Source organism: Salvelinus alpinus, chromosome 28, assembly GCF_045679555.1.
Source record: "Salvelinus alpinus chromosome 28, SLU_Salpinus.1, whole genome shotgun sequence".
In the NCBI taxonomy this organism is placed as follows: domain Eukaryota; kingdom Metazoa; phylum Chordata; class Actinopteri; order Salmoniformes; family Salmonidae; genus Salvelinus; species Salvelinus alpinus.
The window spans coordinates 19,792,992-19,812,131 of NC_092113.1; the positions used below are offsets into that span (position 1 = coordinate 19,792,992).

The following is a 19,140-nucleotide window of genomic DNA, read 5'->3' on the forward strand; positions in this document are numbered from 1 at the left end:
CCCTTACCCCAGTCACTGTCCATTTCTTGTTTTTAAACGATGAGAGAAGTGCTACACCTGGTGGAGAGAGATTGTAAGACAGAAATAGTTGCTATATGCGTGCTGTACGCTACGACATGACACGTCACGATGTAACGGAGGGTCCGTTTTTTCAACTTTTCTCCAATACTATAGAGCCATTACCATGTCGATCAACGCTTGAATAGAAACTTAGTTCACACCCCCGATTTTGAAGTCAACACAGTCACTACAGTCCCATTAGTTTTCTTTGCAGCCTCGTTTGAATGTTGCGGTTGCGCACATTTGTACGGAGTGGGGTGAGTTTACGTTAACGGTGTGAAGCGAATCCCTGCACATACGCAGATGTGACTGTGTGAGAGCGAAGTATTGCATCTCGCTATGGCAATATCTGCGGTGCTGCTCATGGCAATGTAATTTTGTCTTCCTTCAAAAACACACAAAAACCACAATTGTCCTTATTTTACGATTATTTTATTTAATAAACACAGATTTTCCTGTTCAGGCACGTAGAAATTATATGCGTAAGTATGGAAGGGTCGACCCACAGAAAGAAATGAGTCTGGCTGGAGATCATTGCAAATGATGGGCAACCAAAAAAAGACAGTTCGTCGCTGACGTGTGGCTACTGCTCCTGTGAGGAAAAGAGTGAAGATAAAATGGAGTTAGTTTTCATTTGGATTTACATCTCAGTACATTATACAATAACATTAATGCACGATATGGTCTTGAATATCGGTCCAATATACTATGCATTTGTACCACATCTTCAATACGAAATGTGCAAGGATTCTTATACTGACCTTAATGTTTCTCTGAAGTAGATATGCTTGGGCCAATGGAAAAAATATTAAAATAATGCTATTTCAATCTAGGCTATGTAATAGCCTAAAATTAACCTTAAACTTAAACCTGTAACCTTAAAATCCCAAAATATATATTTACGGTGACCGCACTGCAGTTTCCCCCAGTGGGTCGCGACCCCGACATTGAATACCACTGCTGTAAGTAGTCTATGGACATGGTATTACAGCAATCCATGATCTGGTTTTGTTGTCCAATGTTTCAAATGCAAACTTTTTTGCATTTGTGGCACAAATCCAAAGCAAGTCAATGGTACCTATATTAGCATTTTCACAGTTCATGTCAAAATGATCCTAAAGTATATAAAAATGTATTGTGTAACTCAATCATGTTCCTTATAGATATTTTGGATATGAAGTGTGAAAATGTTAATATAGGTACCATTGACTTGCTTTGGATTTGAGCCACAAATGCTAAAACGTTAGCATTTGAAAGAGTGTCCAGGTAAAAATCGAATCAAATTTTATTGGTCACATACACATGTTAAGCAGATGTTATTGTGGGTGTAGCGAAATGCTTATGTTTCTAGCTCGACAGTGCAGTAATATTGAACAATTTCCCAACATATACCCAATACACACAAATCTAAGTAAAGGAATGGAATTAAGAATATATAAATATATGGATGAGCAATGTCAGAGCAACATAGACTAAGATACAGTAGAATAGTATAGAATTCAGTATATACATATGAGATGAGTATTGCAAGATATGTAAACATTATGACAAGTGACTAGTGTTCCATTTATTAAAGTGGCCAGTGATTTCAAGTCTATGTATGTAGGCAGCAGCCTCTATGTGCTAGTGATGGCTATTTAACAGTTTGATGGCCTTGAGATAGCTGTTTTTCAATCTCTCGGTCCCAGCTTTGATGCACCTGTACTGACCTCGCCTTCTGGATGATAGCAGGGTGAACAGGCTGTGGCTGGGGTGGTTGTTGTCCTTGATGATCTTTTAAGCTCCCTGTGACATCGGGTGCTGTAGGTGTCCTGGAGGGCAGGTAATTTGCCCCCGGTGATGCATTGGGCAGCCCTGCAGTTTTGGGCGGTACCGTTGCCATACCAAGCGGTGATACAGCCCGACAGAATGCTCTCAATTGTGCATCTGTAAAGTTTGTGAGGGTTTAAGGTGGCAAGACAAATTCCTTCAGCCTTCTGAGGTTGAAGAGGCGCTGTTGCGCCTCTTTCACCAGGCTGTCTGTGTGGGTGGACCATTTGAGTTTGTCAGTGATGTGTAGGCCAAGGAACTTGAAGCTTTCCACCTTCTCATTTACATTTACATTTAAGTCATTTAGCAGACGCTCTTATCCAGAGCGACTTACAAATTGGTGCATTCACCTTATGATATCCAGTGGAACAACCACTTTACAATAGTGCATCTAACTCTTTTAAGGGGGGGGGGGGGGGTTAGAAGGATTACTTTATCCTATCCTAGGTATTCCTTAAAGAGGTGGGGTTTCAGGTGTCTCCGGAAGGTGGTGATTGACTCCGCTGACCTGGCGTCGTGAGGGAGTTTGTTCCACCATTGGGGTGCCAGAGCAGCGAACAGTTTTGACTGGGCTGAGCGGGAACTGTACTTCCTCAGAGGTAGGGAGGCGAGCAGGCCAGAGGTGGATGAACGCAGTGCCCTTGTTTGGGTGTAGGGCCTGATCAGAGCCTGAAGGTACGGAGGTGCCGTTCCCCTCACAGCTCCGTAGGCAAGCACCATGGTCTTGTAGCGGATGCGAGCTTCAACTGGAAGCCAGTGGAGAGAGCGGAGGAGCGGGGTGACGTGAGAGAACTTGGGAAAGTTGAACACCAGACGGGCTGCGGCATTCTGGATGAGTTGTAGGGGTTTAATGGCACAGGCAGGGAGCCCAGCCAACAGCGAGTTGCAGTAATCCAGACGGGAGATGACAAGTGCCTGGATTAGGACCTGCGCCGCTTCCTGCGTGAGGCAGGGTCGTACTCTGCGAATGTTGTAGAGCATGAACCTACAGGAACGGGTCACCGCCTTGATGTTAGTTGAGAACGACAGGGTGTTGTCCAGGATCACGCCAAGGTTCTTAGCACTCTGGGAGGAGGACACAATGGAGTTGTCAACCGTGATGGCGAGATCATGGAACGGGCAGTCCTTCCCCGGGAGGAAGAGCAGCTCCGTCTTGCCGAGGTTCAGCTTGAGGTGGTGATCCGTCATCCACACTGATATGTCTGCCAGACATGCAGAGATGCGATTCACCACCTGGTTATCAGAGGGGGGAAAGGAGAAGATTAATTGTGTGTCGTCTGCATAGCAATGATAGGAGAGACCATGTGAGGATATGACAGAGCCAAGTGACTTGGTGTATAGCGAGAATAGGAGAGGGCCTAGAACAGAGCCCTGGGGGACACCAGTGGTGAGAGCACGTGGTGCGGAGACAGATTCTCGCCACGCCACCTGGTAGGAGCGACCTGTCAGGTAGGACGCAATCCAAGCGTGGGCCGCGCCGGAGATGCCCAGCTCGGAGAGGGTGGAGAGGAGGATCTGATGGTTCACAGTATCAAAGGCAGCCGATAGGTCTAGAAGGATGAGAGCGGTCCCGTCGATATGGATAAGGGTGTGCTCACTCTGCTGTTTCCTGAAGTCCACGATCATCTCCTTAGTTTTGTTGAGTGAGAAGTTATTTTCCTGACACCACACTCCCAGAGCCTTCACCTTCTCCCTGTAGGCTGTCTCGTCATTGTTGGTAATCAAGCCTACTACTGTTGTGTTGTCTGCAAACTTGATGATTGAGTTGGAGGCGTTCTTGGCCATGCAGTCATGGGTGAACAAGGAGTACAGGAGGGGGCTGAGCACGCACCCTTGTGGAGCCCCAGTGTTGAGGATCAGCGAAGTGGAGGTGTTGTTTCCTACCTTCACCACCTGGGGGCGGCCCGTTAGAAAGTCCAGAACTAAGTTGCACAGGGTGGGCTTCAGACCTAGGGCCTCGAGCTTAATGATGAGCTTGGAGGGTAGTATGGTGTTAAATACTGAGCTATAGTCAATGAACAGCATTCTTACATAGGTATTCCTATTGTCCAGATGGGATAGGGCAGTGTGCAGTGTGGTGGCGATTTCATCGTCTGTGGATCTATTGGGGCGGTAAACAAATTGAAGTGGGTCTAGGGTGACAGGTAAGGTAGAGGTGATATGATCCTTGACTAGTCTCTCAAAGCACTTCATGATGACAGAAGTGAGTGCTATGTGGCGATAGTCATTTAGTTCAGTTATCTTTGCTTTCTTGGGTGCATGTGGGGACATCAGTCTGGTATGGGGAGAGATTGAATATGTCTGTAACACACCAGCCAGCTGGTCTGCGCATGCTCTGAGGACGCGGCTAGGGATGCTGTCTGGGCCGGCAGCCTTGCGAGGGTTAACATGCTTAAATGTCTTACTCACATCGGCCACGGAGAAGGAGCGCCCACAGTCCTTGGTAGCGGGCCACGTCGGTGGCACTGTGTTATCCTCAAAGCGGGCAAAGAAGTTGTTTAGCTTGTCCGGGATGAAGACCTCGGTGTTCATGACGTGGCTGGTTTTCTTTTTGTAGTCCGTGATTGTCTGTAGACCTTGCCACATACGTCTCGTGTCTGAGCCTTTGAATTGCGACTCCACTTTGTCTCTATACTGACGTTTTGCCTGTTTGATTGCGTTGCGGAGGGAATAACTACACTGGTTGTATTCTTCCATATTCACAGTCACCTTGACATGGTTAAATGTGGTGGTTCGCGCTTTCAGTTTTGCGCGAATGCTGCTATCTATCCACGGTTTCTGGTTAGGTTAGGTTAATAGTCACAGTGGGTACAACATCTTCCTGATAAACTCAGTCAGTGTATCAGTATATTCTGCGATATTATTTTCTGAAGCTACCCGGAACATATCCCAGTCTGCGTGATCAAAACAATTTTGAAGCATGGATTCCGATTGGTCAGACCAGTGTTAAAAAGTTCTTAGCACGAGTACTTCCTGTTTGAGTTTCTGCCTATAGGAAGAGTGGAGCTAAATGAAGTCATGGTAAGATTAGCCCGAAAGGAGGACGGGGGAGGGCCTTGTAGGCTTTGCGGAAGTTGGAATAACAGTGGTCGAGTGTTTTAGCAGCACAAGTACTACAGTCGATATGTTGATAGAACTTCGGCAGCCTTTTTCTCAAATTTGCTTTGTTAAAATCCCCAGCTACAATAAATGTAGCCTCAGGATATGTGGTTTCCAGTTTGCATAAGGTCCAGTGAAGTTCTTGGGGGCCGTCGTGTTATTGGCTTGAGGGGGGATATACATGACCGTGACTATAACCAAAGAAAATTATCTTGGGAGATAATACGGTAGGTATTTGATTGTGAGGTATTCTAGGTCGGGTGAATAAAATGACTTGAGTTGCTGTATGTTATCACAATTACACCATGAGTCGTTAATCATGAAACATACAACCCCGCCCTTCTTCCTTCTTCCCGGAGAGATATTTATTCCTGTCTGCGCGATGAACTGAGAACCCAACTGCTTGGACCGACTCAGACAGTATATTCCGAGAGAGCCATGTTTCCATGAAACAGAGTATGTTAAAATCCCTGATCACTCCGAGTACCTCTCCTCCGCTGGCGTTGTTTTGGGTCGGCTTCTGGAATCAGTTCAATTGCCCTGGTGGGTGCGAACAAAGGATCCGCTTCGGGAAAGTCGTATTCCTGGTTGTAATGTTGGTGAGTTACCGCCGCTCTGATATCCAATAGCTCTTTCCGGCTGTATGTAATAACACCCTAAAAATTCTGGGTTAACAATATAAGAAATAATACATGAAAAAAAATACTGCAAAGTTTCCTAAGTGAGGCAGCCCTCTCCTCTCTGTTCTTTTCAAAACCAAAGCATGGTTTTAACTAGCTAGATAATGAACTAAACAACCTAGCCATCTATCTATCCCTGTTGCCCCAACCTGATGTTATAAGCAGCTATCTAGCTTCATCTGGCTAGTGTGGCTTGACTGGACCTGGTAAGACACCTATGTGAAGCTAGCCACAATAAGGATTAGCCACAATAGTGGAATTTGCAGTTCGCCTTCAAAATAAAAGTCTCTCTTTGAAAGTGATTAAAATGGAAACAAATTGTAAGGGTCAACGCTGGTAGAGACAAGAAGCAGGTACAGGGAGTGAACATTTAATGGCGAGGGACATGGAACAGGACAGGACAGTGTCTGGACATAAACACATAATGACATTAATGCAGACACAGGGAACAAACGGGAAGCAGACAGTTATAGACCCGGCAATCAACAAAGGGAAGGAGTCCAGGTGAGTCCAATGAGCGCTGCTGCGCATAATGATGGTGACAGGTGTGCGTAATGAAGGACAGCCTGGTGCCCTCGAGCCCCAAAGAGGGAGAGCAGGAGCAGGCGTGACAGTACCCCCCCTCTAGGGTTGCCACCCAGCGTCCCACCTGGGCGAGCCTGACGGGCCGACCGAGGCATGGACGCTGGACAAGCTGGCTGGGGCGTAGAAGCCCGACGAACCGGCAGAGGAGTGGGAGCCTAGCGAGCCGGCTGAGGCGTGGGAGCCTGATGGGCCGGCTGAAGCATGACGTGGGGTGGGCGCCAACCGTGGTGTTGTCAGCAAACTTGATGATGGAGTTGGTGTCATGCAAAGACACACAGTCATGGGTGAACAGGGAGTACAGCAGAGGACTGAAGACCCACCCCTGGGGGGCCCCCGTGCTAAGAGGGGGTGTTGTTGCCAATCTTCACAACCAGTGGTTTACCTATCAGGAAGTCCAGGATCCAGTTGCAGAGGGTGGTGTCCAGACCCAGGGCTCTAAGCTTGGTGTCGATCTTGGAGGGAAAAATAGTGTTGAATGCTGAACTGTAGTCAATGAATAGCACTCTCACATAGATGTTCCTCTTCTCCACATGTGTTACAGCTGTGTGAATAGCAATGGAAATGGCATCTTCTGCGGATCTGTTGGAGTGGTAGGTAAATTGGAGTGGGTCCAGTGTGCCTGGCACACTGGACTTGACGTGGTCCATGACCAGCACTTCATGATGACCGAGGTGAGCGCGACAGGGCGATACTCATTTGGGCATGTCACCTTGTTTTTCTTGGGCACTGTGAAGATGGTGGTCTCCTTAAAGCAGGTAGGGACTACAGCTTGGGACAGGGACGTGTAAGATGCCCGAGAAGACGCCCGCCAGCTGGTCAGCACACACGGAGGACACGTCCAGGGATGCCATCTGGGCCGGCGGCTTTGTGAGTATTCACTTTTTTGAGAGTTTTCCTCACGCCAGCCTCGGAGAGCGAAAGCACCTGGTCGTCCGGAGAGCTCGCAATGCCTTCAACTTCGATACACCAGGAATTGTTTATGAAACATAACCCCCCCTACTCTTACCAGAAGGTGCCGTTTGATCCATTCAGGAATATGGAGAAGCGTATTGTGCGTATTGACATTGATATTGCACTGTACAGCCTGACCTAAGGATTGTGGATCAGTGAAATGGGGTATCAGTCTACTCAGTACCCAAGTGCTTTATTCCCAATGTCCTCAGAGTTATCAGACATACATTTTTTGGGACAAGCGAAGACCCAATCGGCGTTCGATAGATTGGTGGTGCAGTCCGGTAAGACAGTTTGCTCATAGTTCAATGGCTGTGATTTGAGCCGTATTTGCTCCCGATGCACATATTTTTTTTTTTTTTGTGTGCCAGTGGACTTTTTGTATGTATGCAGGTACAACTATGTTTACCCACCCCCTAAATGAATATTTATGATAAATTCCCCCCCACTTCTCACCTGAATGGATTTTTTATTTATTTGAAGTGGTTGGGCAAAGGCGAAAATTGGAGTTGAGAGTTACCTTTTAATGTCACCACCAATGCACATCAAATAGGTTACATAATGAAAGCATTGCCAGAGTATCCTACCTTCTTTTACACATTTAGCTAGAAAATGTAAATTAATATCCAACGGCTTGAGAAATACAGAGCTGCGAACTCTCACGCATTAGCCGTGAGACACATGTATTTGACACTCTCACAGCCTCTTATATCTCACGTATTGAAAAGTACTGTGTTTATTTTTTAAACAGTCCACTGTATAGTGTGCGTTAACATTTCAACAGTGCTCCAAATCGTAGCATCTGCGCCTGCAATTTAACATCACGAGCGGAACCTCTATCATTGTCCTGTCTTACCACAGCACTGTGACCCGCAGCACATTTAAGCATACGATTGGTCTAGTTATGTAAGGGATCAAGGGAATTGGATGTGCATTTTAAAGAAACGCCCCTCAAGATTAGGAGAGTGGAGCTGAATGGAGAGAGAGAACGTTCTCCGCTGAGTTTATAAAATTGTAAAAGAGACGGTAGCACTGTTTCATATACAATGTTGTTAACAAAATTAGATTGCTGTTTCTCCCGTCCCTATTGCCGAATGCAACCTTTTGACAGCATGTACTAAAGTCGATTTAATCCACACTTGCATTAGTCCCCTGGTTTGATGATTTTCAGCAAGCAGACAGTCCTAGAGTATGTTTTAGCAGGGAAGTAACGGTACTTGGTGGTGATTTCATTGAGTACTCTGTAATCAATACATTGGCGTAACCCTCAATCCTTCTTGACCACGAAGAAGAAACTTGCCAACGCAGAAGAAGTGGACGTGCGGATAAAACCTTGTTGGAGCGCCTCGGATGTGCTCCTCCATGGCCTGGGTTTCAGCCACCGACAGAGGGTAGATGCATCTGCGCAGAGCCTGCAAGCAGGTCGTTGGCACAGTCCCAGGGGCGATGAGGGAGACAGGTTGTGCGGGTTTTGGAAAATACCTCCCACAGGTCCTGGTATGCCTCTGGAATGTCGGGCTCAAGGGCAACCACAGGACTCTCAACCGACGTGAAACCACAAGGGACGGGGAAGCAGGTCCTCCGGCATTCGGGTGCCCAGTCTGTGATTTTTATCCTCGACCATGAGATGGTAGGGTTGTGGCGTTGAAGCCAAGGTAGGCAGAGGATGATCTTGTGAGCTGGTGCACTGGTGATGAAGAAGGGGATGTTCTCCTGATGGATGGACTCCACGGTGAGGGTGAGTGGTTTGGTGATGTGTGTGATGGTCCCGGAACCTAATGGCCGATTATTTAGGGCTTGAACCGGAAAAGGAGAGGAGAGCAGGTATGAGGTGATGTTGAGAGAGGCACCAGAATCCAGTAATGCTGTAGATGAAGGACAGTCAACTAGTGCAATTGACACCAAAAAGGGTTTGGCAGAAAGTGATGAAGAGTGGATACTCACACCTGCCCCAGGAGGTGGAAGATCACGTGATCGTCCCTCTGCTCTCGTGGATCCCGAGTTGGGACGTACCGGACACTGCTGGAGCCCTCCTTAACCACAATAGAGATAGAGCCCCAGCTGTCTCCGTCTACGTCGCTCCACCGCGGGGAGGCGTGTGACCCCTACCTCCATGGGTTCAGGCTCTGATCCAAAGTGTTCACTGAAGGAGGGAGAGAAGCGATTAGAGTGCCGACGCTCCCGAAGAAGGTTATCCAGACGGATGGCCATCGCGATGAGTGCGTCTAAGGAGAGGTTGTAGTCTCGACAGGCCAGTTCCGTCTGAACCTCCTCACGCAGTCCTCTTCTAAATAGCGTACGAAGCGACAGCTCATTCCATCTCCTGGATGCTGCTACTGTCTGGAAGGTGAGCGCATACTCAGCAACAGTCTGATCCTCCTGCTGTAGTCAGAGTAGACTCTCACCCCCCTCTCTGCCCTCCGATGGATGATTGAAGATACCTCTGGACGGAGCCATGAACCCCTCATACGAATCCAGCACCTCTCCTCTCTCCCAGATGGCCGTGGCCCATTCCAACGCCCGCCCAGTCAGCAGGGAAATAACCGTAGCAACCACCTCTCGTGGTAGGAGCTCCCATCTGGTGTGCAAAGTAGAGAGAGCACTGGAGTAGGAACCCACGGCATGTAGATGGGGTGCCGTCATATTTATCCGGGAGGGACAAACGGGCATTGCTGACCTAGGCAGGTTGCTGGTATGCTGGGTCGACTGGTGGTAGAGTATCCTCCGCTAGTTGAAGGCAACCCCTCTCGGGTATGTTCGAGACGTTGAACACTGCGAACAACCTCTTCCATAGCCATCCCCAGTTGTGCCAGCTGGGGATCTATTTACTTTATTTAGTCTGATCATTGGACCAATGTGCTAAAATATTGGGTAATTAGTGTGCTTGTCAGCAAGAACACTGCTCTTATTCTCCACACGTATTTTATTATTCAATTTCTTCCCAATTTTGCCAGTGTAATCACATATTTGAAATCTGATATGCCTACTTGAGTCTTTGAGAATGAATTATGAGGCTATGTATTTTTGCAGCCATTCATGGACAGTTCTGAATAAGTCATACAAAAAAGCATTGGATATTGAATACTCCAGGCCTCAAATATAATTTGCCATTTTAATATTGTACACATGCTAGGCATAGATGGTAGGGGGACTCACAACTCATAAACACATCATATTTTGTCTATATAGAGTAAGATGATGGCAAGGACCTTCAACTAGTAGGCATAAACCAAAAAGAGGACCAAGGCACTCTTCATACAATTAATTATACAATGGGTGTGTCTAATCCTGAATGCTGATTGTTTAAAACCGCATTCCAGCTGGTGTCTATTTCACAAATTACCACCCGCTAAATCTATGACGTTAAAATGCCTATTTACACTGTTCCATCTGATTGTGCAATCCACTGTCTCATCAGGCAATATAAAGCATCTAGACATTATCTCACATTTATTTTGGACTAAGATTTAGTTTTCAACAGCGAAGATTTGTATAATTCTTGCTGTCTGTCTCTCCAACATTTGCAACATTGTTTCAATATTCAAATTCGATCTCCAGCTGGCCCATAGTAATGAACGTGTCGGGAGTTGGGATGAGACAGGCAGGCAGGCAGATTTTTTCAGCCAGTCGAAATCATGAATCAGCATCATTATTTATGGATATTATACAGTGCATTCGGAAAGTATTCAGACCCCTTGACTTTTTCCACATTTTGTTAAGTTACAGGCTTATTTACGAGGGAGCACATTTTATACGCCTGGATTTTTTGAACGTTAACACTAGAAGCTTATTACCTAAAATGTATCAATTGAAAGTGTGGGTTCACAGCTCCAATGCAGATGTGTTGGTCACTACTGAGACGTGGTTAAGAAAGAGTGTTTTGAACAGTGATGTTAACGTCTCTGGTTATAACCTTTTTCAGCAAGACAGATCTTCCAAAGGGGGTGGAGTGGCAATCTTTACCAAGGAACACCTTCAGTGGTCGGTTGTCTCCACCAAGTCTGTCCCTAAACAATTTGATTTGCTGGTTTTAAGCATTAAACTTTCAAATAGCTCTTTGTTCACTGTTGCTGGGTGTTATCGTCCACCATCAGCACTGGCCTGTATCCTAAATGCCCTAAGCTCTCTCCTGGCCCCTTACACTAAGTCTGAATTTGTCCTGCTAGGTGACCTAAACTGGGACATGCTTAAACCACCTGACCAAGTCCGAAAGCAATGGGACTATATAAATATTTCTCAGGTTATTACCAATCCCACAAGGCATGACTCCAAATACCCAGAAAAGGCTACTCTCCTCGATGTTATTCTCACAAATAATCCTGGTATCAGTCTGGTGGTAGGTATCAGTCTGGTGTTTTCTGTAATGACCTTAGTGATAACTGTTTTACAGCCTGTGTTCGTAATGGCTGCTCAGTGAAATGACCTGTCCTGATTTGTCATAGACGCTTGCTAAAAAAACTTGAATGAGCAAGCCTTCCTTCATGACCTGGCCTCTGTAAATTGGTATAGAATCAGCTTGATCCCCTCTGTCGAAGACGCTTGGACCTTCTTTTTTTATATCTTCAGTGGTACTGTTAACAAACACGCCCCCATAAAGAAAATGATCATTAAAAACAGGTTCAGCCCCTGGTTCAACCGTGATCTGGCAGAGTTACTCCACCTCAAGAATTCCATTTGGCGAAAGGCACACACATACTCAGGCTGACTGGCTCTCGTTCAGGCAAATGAAAAATAAGTGCACTCAGGCTATCCGGAAGGTCAAAGTTAGTTACTTTGAGGAGCAGTTCTCGCTCTGTGGGTCTAACCCCAAGAAGTTCTGGAAAACGGTTAAAGACCTGGAGAATAAACCCTCCTCCTCACAGCTACCCATGTCCCTTAATGTTGATGATGTGGTTGTTACTGACAAGGAGCACATGGCTGAGATCTTTAATCACCACTTTATTAAGTCAGGATTTCTATTTGACTCAGCCATACCTCCTTGCCGTCTAACATTTCTTCATCTCCCACCCCTTCTCTTTTTCCCCTGCCCTGCTATAAAGTTTCTCCCTGCAGGCGGTCACTGAGTGCTAAAGGAGCTCCTTAAACTAGACCCCCAAAAAACATCTGGGTCAGATGGTTTAGACCCTTTCTTCTTTAAGGTTGCTGCCCCTATCATCGCCAAGCCTATCGCTGACCTTTTTAACATGTCTCTCCTCTCTGGGGAGGTTCCTATTGCTTGGTAGGCAGCCACGGTGCGTCCTTTATTTAATTAAAGGGGGAGATCAAGCTGATCCTAACTGTTATAGGCCAATTTCTATTTTGCCCTGTTGATCAAAAGTGTTGGAAAAACTTGTCAATAATAAACTGACTGGCTTTCTTGATGTCTATAGTATTCTCTCTGGTATGCAATCTGGTTTCCGCTCAGGTTATGGATGTGTCACTGCAACCTTAAAGGTCCTAAATGATGTCACCATTGCCCTTGATTCTAAGCCATGTTGTGCTGCTATTTTTATTGACTTGGCCAAAGCTTTTGATACGGTAGACCATTCCAATCTTGTGGGCCGGCTAAGGAGTATTGGTGTCTCTGAGGGGTCTTTGGCCTGGTTTGCTAACTACCTTTCTCAAAGAGTGCAGTGTATAAAGTCAGAACATCTGCTCTCAGCCACTGCCTGTCAGCAAGGGAGTATCCCAAGGCTCGATCTTAAGCCCCACGCTCTCCCAATATACATCAACTACATAGCTCAGGCAGTAGGAAGCTCTCTAATCCATTTATATGCAGATGATAAAGTCTTATACTCCCCTGGCCCCTCCCTGGATTTTGTGTGGAACGCTCTACAACAAAGCTTTCTTAGTGTCCAAGAAGCTTTCTCTGCTCTTAATCTTGTTCTGAACACCTCTAAAACAAAGGTAATGTGGTTTGGTAAGAAGAATGCCCCTCTCCCCACTGGTGTGATTACTATCTGAGGGTTTAGAGCTTGAGGTAGTCACCTCATACAATTACTTGGGAGTATGGCTAGACGGTACACTGTCCTTCTCTCAGCACATATCAAAGCTGCAGGCTAAGGCTAAATCTAGACTTGGTTTCCGCTATCGTAATCACTCCTCTTTCACCCGAGCTGCCAAAATAACCCTGATTCAGATGACCATCCTACCCATGCTAGATTACGGAGACGTAATTTATAGATCGGCAGGTATGGGTGCTCTCGAGAGGCTAGATGTTCTTTACCATTCGGCCATCAGATTTACCACCAATGCTCCATATAGGACACATCACTGCACTCTATACTCCTCTGTAAACTGGTCATCTCTGTATACCCGTCTCAAGACCCCCTGGTTGATTCTTATTTATAAAACCCTCTTAGGCCTCACTCCCCCCTATCTGAGATACCTACTGCATCCTCCACGTACAACACTCGTTCCGCCAGTCACATTCTGTTAAAGGTCCCCAAAGCACACAAATCCCTGGGTCGCTCCTCTTTTCAATTCGCTGCAGCTAGCGACTGGAACAAGTTGCAAAAAACACTCAAACTGGACAGTTTTATCTCCATCTCTTCATTCAAGACTCAATCATGGACACTCTTACTGACAGTTGTGGCTACTTCGCCTGATGTATTGTTGTCTCTACCTTCTTGCCCTTTGTGCTGTTGTCTTTGCCCAATAATGTTTGTACCATGTTTTGTGCTGCTACCATGTGTTGCTACCATGTTGTCATGTTGTGTTTCTACTATGCTGTGTTGTCATGTGTTGCTGCCACGCTATGTTGTTGTCTTAGGTATCGCTTTATGTAGTGTTGTGGTGTCTTTCTTGTCGTGATGTGTGTTTTGTCCTCTATTTTATTTTTTAATCCCAGCCCCCATCCCCGCAGGGGGCCTTTTGGTAGGCTGTCATTGTAAATAAGAATTTGTTCATAACTGACTTGCCTAGTTAAATAAAGGTTAAATAAAAGAAAAATATGCTAAATAAATGTCACTAGAAAACAGCATAAAAGAAAGCGGCTACTTTGTTGTTATTCTGGCTGCACTGTTTGACGTGACTGTAAGTTAGCCGTATTTGGCTAGCTAGCAAGCAAGGGATAAGAACGTTGACAGCCAGTATGGCAATAGAACATTTAGAAAGTACGAATGATTGAGTCGCGTCCATAGATACAAAACAAAAAGACTTAAAGACTGGGTCGCGTCTCTGGCAACCTAACCAATAGAACAAACTACCAGCCAGTTTGGCTAGCAACCCTAGATTTATGTCGGGACTATATCTTGTAGGATGAAATAGTATGAATAAATTCATCAAAAGAAAAACATTTATGAAAATATGTAAATCATTATTTTAATATTAGTAACCCATTGTATAAAAGTTATAATGCCCTCGATGCCGGTGTTTGGAGGATATATTGGTACGGTTTGCCGGCCCGAGAGAACAACACCCATGCCAATATATACCCCAAACACCGGCTTCTCTGGCATTATCACTTAATTAAAATGTATTTATTTGTATAACTACCTGAATATTGATACTCATAAACATTTTCTTGAAGGTTGAGTGATTTTGAGAAATTAATTGTTATAACAACATTATAACAACATAACATTATAACAACATTATAACATTAGAATTAGGTGCTAATGCCAGAGAAGCATTTTTAAACACCCAGCACTTGGGAAACATAGATCAGGCGTGGCCAACACTCCTGGAGCGTAAGCAGGATTTTCTTCCAGACCTATTTTAAAGAATTCATCCAAATTACAAAAAAATTCTGTCCATACCTTGAAATCAGTCTATGGACAAGGAGACTGCAATCTATGTTTGGTTACCCACTGCCATCAACATTATTATTTCCTGTGCAGAGCCTTGGTGTAGTGGTAACACTCCCCGACATGTTGCATACAACTTTCCACCTGAGAACAGGAATCAATCCCTGCTTCAAACCTTCACACTGTTTCTCACATTAGTGTCTCCCCATCTAATTTCAAACAACCTAAAAAATGTGTCAAATAAATATGTGCATACTTTAAATTGAATCCCCCAAAAATCACTAAGTAAGAAAGTGATACAATTTTGAGTGTTCATTTAATGTTCAAAGCATCCTGAATACAATTTATCTGTATTCAGATCATAGGTGTAAACCATATAAAAATACATAGAATTGCAGGAAATAAGCTTTAAAACAGTAACATTTTCAGACCCCCCCATCTTGGGGTTGTGCCAGGGAGCAATAAAATTATCATAGCAAATTTCACTCCAAGCTTTCTTCAAAAGTTGGCAGCCCTGGAAATATTAGGCTACTCTTATGCAGCCCAACACCCTTTTGGACCGACACTGACAGGTAGGTAGCAGCAATATAGTGAGATATGTCATTAGATGTCTGCTACTAGCAAAATATATGGTTATGCACATCCTGCATACTAGCTGGACTGATAGTGGGTGTAAATTACTGTGTTACTATAATAGCTATATAATGAGAATAGGATGGCTGGCTACTACAATACTAGTCTTTAGTAGACCTAGCTAGCAGTAAGTGACAGCTAGATAGCTAGCCAGCAAATGAAGACATGCACACGCTTTTATTATCTGGCAAAGCAGAACGTAGCTAACGTTCTGGAACAAATTGGGTTATTTACCAAGTTTGATGGCAGTCTCTGCGAGAGCTTTTTCCTGGCATGACTAACTTTTTTTCTTGCTAAAAATGTCAAACGCAGTCCCTGGATTCTGGAGCCATAACCTAAATCTCACGATAGCTCGTTTTAAGTGAAGACCTAAAAGCAATGTCTCCATCGAGCGAAAGCCCCGAATTTCAGATCGCCATTACTTTTGAGTGAACTGGGAAATTCAAAGAACATTTTTGTCATCCTGAGTAAAGGGACATTTTCACCAAATCTATCCATCAAGCAAGTGCTCCATATCTTGCAATGTCCGCATTTCCTTTTGCTGTAAAAAATAAAATCAGTAAAATTAGGCATTTGATTACTATTTATTTGACACATCAAATTAATAAATTCATCAAAGCATTGAAGAAATTACAGCTCACTTTTGCAATAATGACAAGAAAGTTTCCTGAGATGACAATGTCATATACAATTTAACAGTCCGTCAAGCTGTTGGATTGTTAAAAAAAAAAAGAGCCCCTCAAATCAAAGTTATGGTCAAACGCTAATGTCTAGAACATGTTACACTCACACACTGACTCATTATGTAAGTATTATACCAGACATGAAAAATATATATATTTTTTTACACATGAATTACAGACATTAACAAAATATTTCAAATAGTTCTAAAGTAGCAGATAATTACATACAGATACAAACTGTTAATCTGCTACAAGCAAGTCAGACTGAAAATTGACTGACTGTATTTCTTACTTTTTTTAAAGTCTGCATTGTTGGTTAAGGGCCCATAAGTAAGCACATGTGAAAAACGCAATTTGATTTTAAACATTTGGAGACAACAAGAGGTCATATCAGGCCCAGGGGAATAAACATCAAGACTTGCATTTTGACAGCATAACATTTGCTAAACCATGTGGGGAGTTGGCATTTGGTTTCCTGTGAATTGACCACATGATTGTTTCTACAATTTTGCAAGTACATTTGAACAAATGACTCAAAATGAAAAGCTAGAGACCATGCCATAAAAAGCAAATGTGATTCTCTTTGGCCAATGCAAAAGTTCACCCTCTATACTAAAACTGTTTTACAGGAGCTAATCTTTCCTGACAAAAAACAGTATTCTCTCTTCTCTGTGCCTTTACAGTGCTTCATTGGGCAGCAGGAGCACCTTTGGAAATATATATTAAATGGTAACTAACAACACAAAACATGGACTTTGTCTTAAAGGGAAGGGGTGACCGGTGGTGAAAATGTAATCAACCCTGTCTTGTGGCCCTGGAGAACTGTTCTTCTCCGTGAACAATCCAAACTCCTCTCTATGGGAAGTTCTCAATTGCATACTCCTCCTGTCCTCTCTCCTCAAAACCCACTGGAGGAGAATGTCAGAGGGGCGGGATCTCTGGCTTTCTCATCCAAAGGGTTTTGAGAAGGAGACGAGGAGAGGATGCGAGGAGTATGCAACTGAGATCTTCTCTATCGATTCCATCACTGATTGGTCCCCTGTTCGGCTTCTTCCTCTGTCGCTGATTGGCTGGAGTCTTCCTTCTGTGGCCTCACAGAACTCTTACTAATGGTCAGTAGATCTCGCAGCTCCTTGTTTTCAATCTAAATGCATGAGAATATTGGCCATGGGTTGATAAATAGTATTTTTAATTTACCCTGACCCAGAGTCATAGATAATAATAAAAATAGTAATTTGCTTGATTTAACAATTTTTTACCTCTAGCTGGGCAAGCCTCTCTCGCACAGAGCAGTAGTGCTGGTCATCCACCTGAACAGCTCTTCTCATCACCTGACCCATCTCGCATATCCGCTCCAGTTGGCTTTGCACTTCCTTCATGATAATACAAATTCAAACAAATAAAACACGACACATAGCTAATACATTTATCACATGATAAAAACAGAGTCAATGTCAAATGTTATTACATTCATTCTGAGTAGACAGAAAGGGTGTGTACCTTGGCATGGTCCTCATGAAGGCTAAGAACAGGCTTTGTGTCCAGCTCCTTCTTTTCCATCATAAGCTGTAGCATTTGCTTGCGGTATCTACCCATGATCAATTCTAGTGCATACTGGTGCTCCTCCAAAGACAGCCACAGTTCTGTGGAGATTTAACACATTTACCGGTCATTTCTGTGCCTCAAATATGTGACACATACATTGGTGTAATATATTAACAGATGTTGTTTTTCTCATGCTGCAAACATTTGACACCGAATTACATTTGATTGAGACAAAGTGGGGTAGAATAAAATATTAAAGTGATTAAAACATATGAATTGTGTCTTGCCTCGGTTTTCTTGCTGTAGTTCCTTTATTTGGGTATTCTCTTGCGTTAACAGGACGTGAGGCTTGTACTTTGACAACTCCTGTATCTCAGAACTGTCCTCCATGTACTAGGGGAACAGTGAACAGATAAATCCAAGGCTCTCATCTATATGCCATTAAAAAAATACTAGATAGGTATTCAGCAAGCTCGAAAGATAGTAGCAACCAAATGTACCTTGTCTGGAAGGGCATTCCCCACCTCTCTCATGCCCTGAACCTTCTGGCTGAGCGCTCCAGACTGCTCGATTAGTCCTTCCGCTGCCGTGTCGTGCTCTTTGAGCCTCTCAAGCAGCGTGCGAGCATCTCCAAGAACCTTTTCCAAAGTGCACGCCATAGCCTTCTGCACTAGCTTGATTACAAACGGAAGACGCAGGTCCTTTTTACATTACATTTGCTAGCTAAATTAGCTAACCAATCATCGAAATAGCTAACCTTAGCTAGCTAGTTACAGTGGCAGATCTTTTGTAGATTAGCGGACAGATTAAATCCTTGCTTTACTGATATACGTCATAGATAAACATGAGTATCGTCAAGTATTTTGTGGAAATTTACCAAAATCTCAAGAAATACTTCAAAAACAAACTCTCTGACCTGGAGACCGCTGTTTTCGGAACAAAATGTGACTCATTAGTTTTACATCACTTCCGGTCGTAAGCAGGGTTGCGTTCAAGATAGTAACACAGTTTCTAAACCCATACGCGCAACATCGCGAGACTTCCAAGAACGCTTTTGAAATAGACCAACCAGACCAGCCTGCGGTTTGGTGTTAGAGAAGTCACTGAACACCTTTACATGCAGACCAATGTCCCGTTATTATTCGGGTACTGAAGTATTCGAATTTTGAGTTGTCATATAAACATCACATCCCGTTTACAATAACCCCAAAAAGTTTTTATCCCAGTTATGAGAAACTCGGATAAGATGCCTGGGATATGCTGATTTTAGACGGGATACTGTGGCATGTAACCATCTTATCCCCTTTACCACAGATAACAATGAGGTTTAGGTATAATAATATTTGCCTTTACGGTTTTTCACGGTCT

At 44.2% G+C, this 19,140-nt stretch overlaps 1 protein-coding gene across 3 annotated transcripts; it reads right to left on the bottom strand.

The window, feature by feature from the left end:
• Positions 1 to 16,109: 16,109 nt before the first annotated feature.
• sike1 (suppressor of IKBKE 1) lies at positions 16,110 to 18,815 on the bottom strand. Of its 3 annotated transcripts, none has more exons than XM_071372052.1 (6): positions 18,689 to 18,815; positions 18,273 to 18,446; positions 18,060 to 18,165; positions 17,728 to 17,870; positions 17,487 to 17,600; positions 16,110 to 17,371 (listed from the first exon to the last, which is right to left on the bottom strand). In XM_071372052.1, exons 2-6 carry the CDS (start codon positions 18,429 to 18,431, stop codon positions 17,252 to 17,254), a joined length of 642 nt encoding a protein of 213 aa, XP_071228153.1. In that variant the 5' UTR covers positions 18,432 to 18,446; positions 18,689 to 18,815; the 3' UTR covers positions 16,110 to 17,251. The 3 variants fall into 3 exon arrangements, with proteins under 3 accessions (XP_071228153.1, XP_071228154.1, XP_071228152.1); XM_071372053.1 differs by having other exon boundaries at positions 18,650 to 18,758; XM_071372051.1 differs by lacking the exon at positions 18,689 to 18,815 and having other exon boundaries at positions 18,273 to 18,559.
• Between the last annotated feature and the right edge of the window lie 325 nt (positions 18,816 to 19,140).

Bases quoted from the DNA above. Each gene is read 5' to 3' on its own strand.
- sike1 (XM_071372052.1), bottom strand. From the start codon at position 18,431: ATGGCGTGCACTTTGGAAAAGGTTCTTGGAGATGCTCGCACGCTGCTT. The intron at 18,166-18,272 runs GTACATTTGGTT...CTGTTCCCCTAG, and splicing joins GGAATGCCCTTCCAGACAAG to TACATGGAGGACAGTTCTGA. The intron at 17,601-17,727 runs GTACACACCCTT...ATTATCATGAAG, and splicing joins TTCATGAGGACCATGCCAAG to GAAGTGCAAAGCCAACTGGA.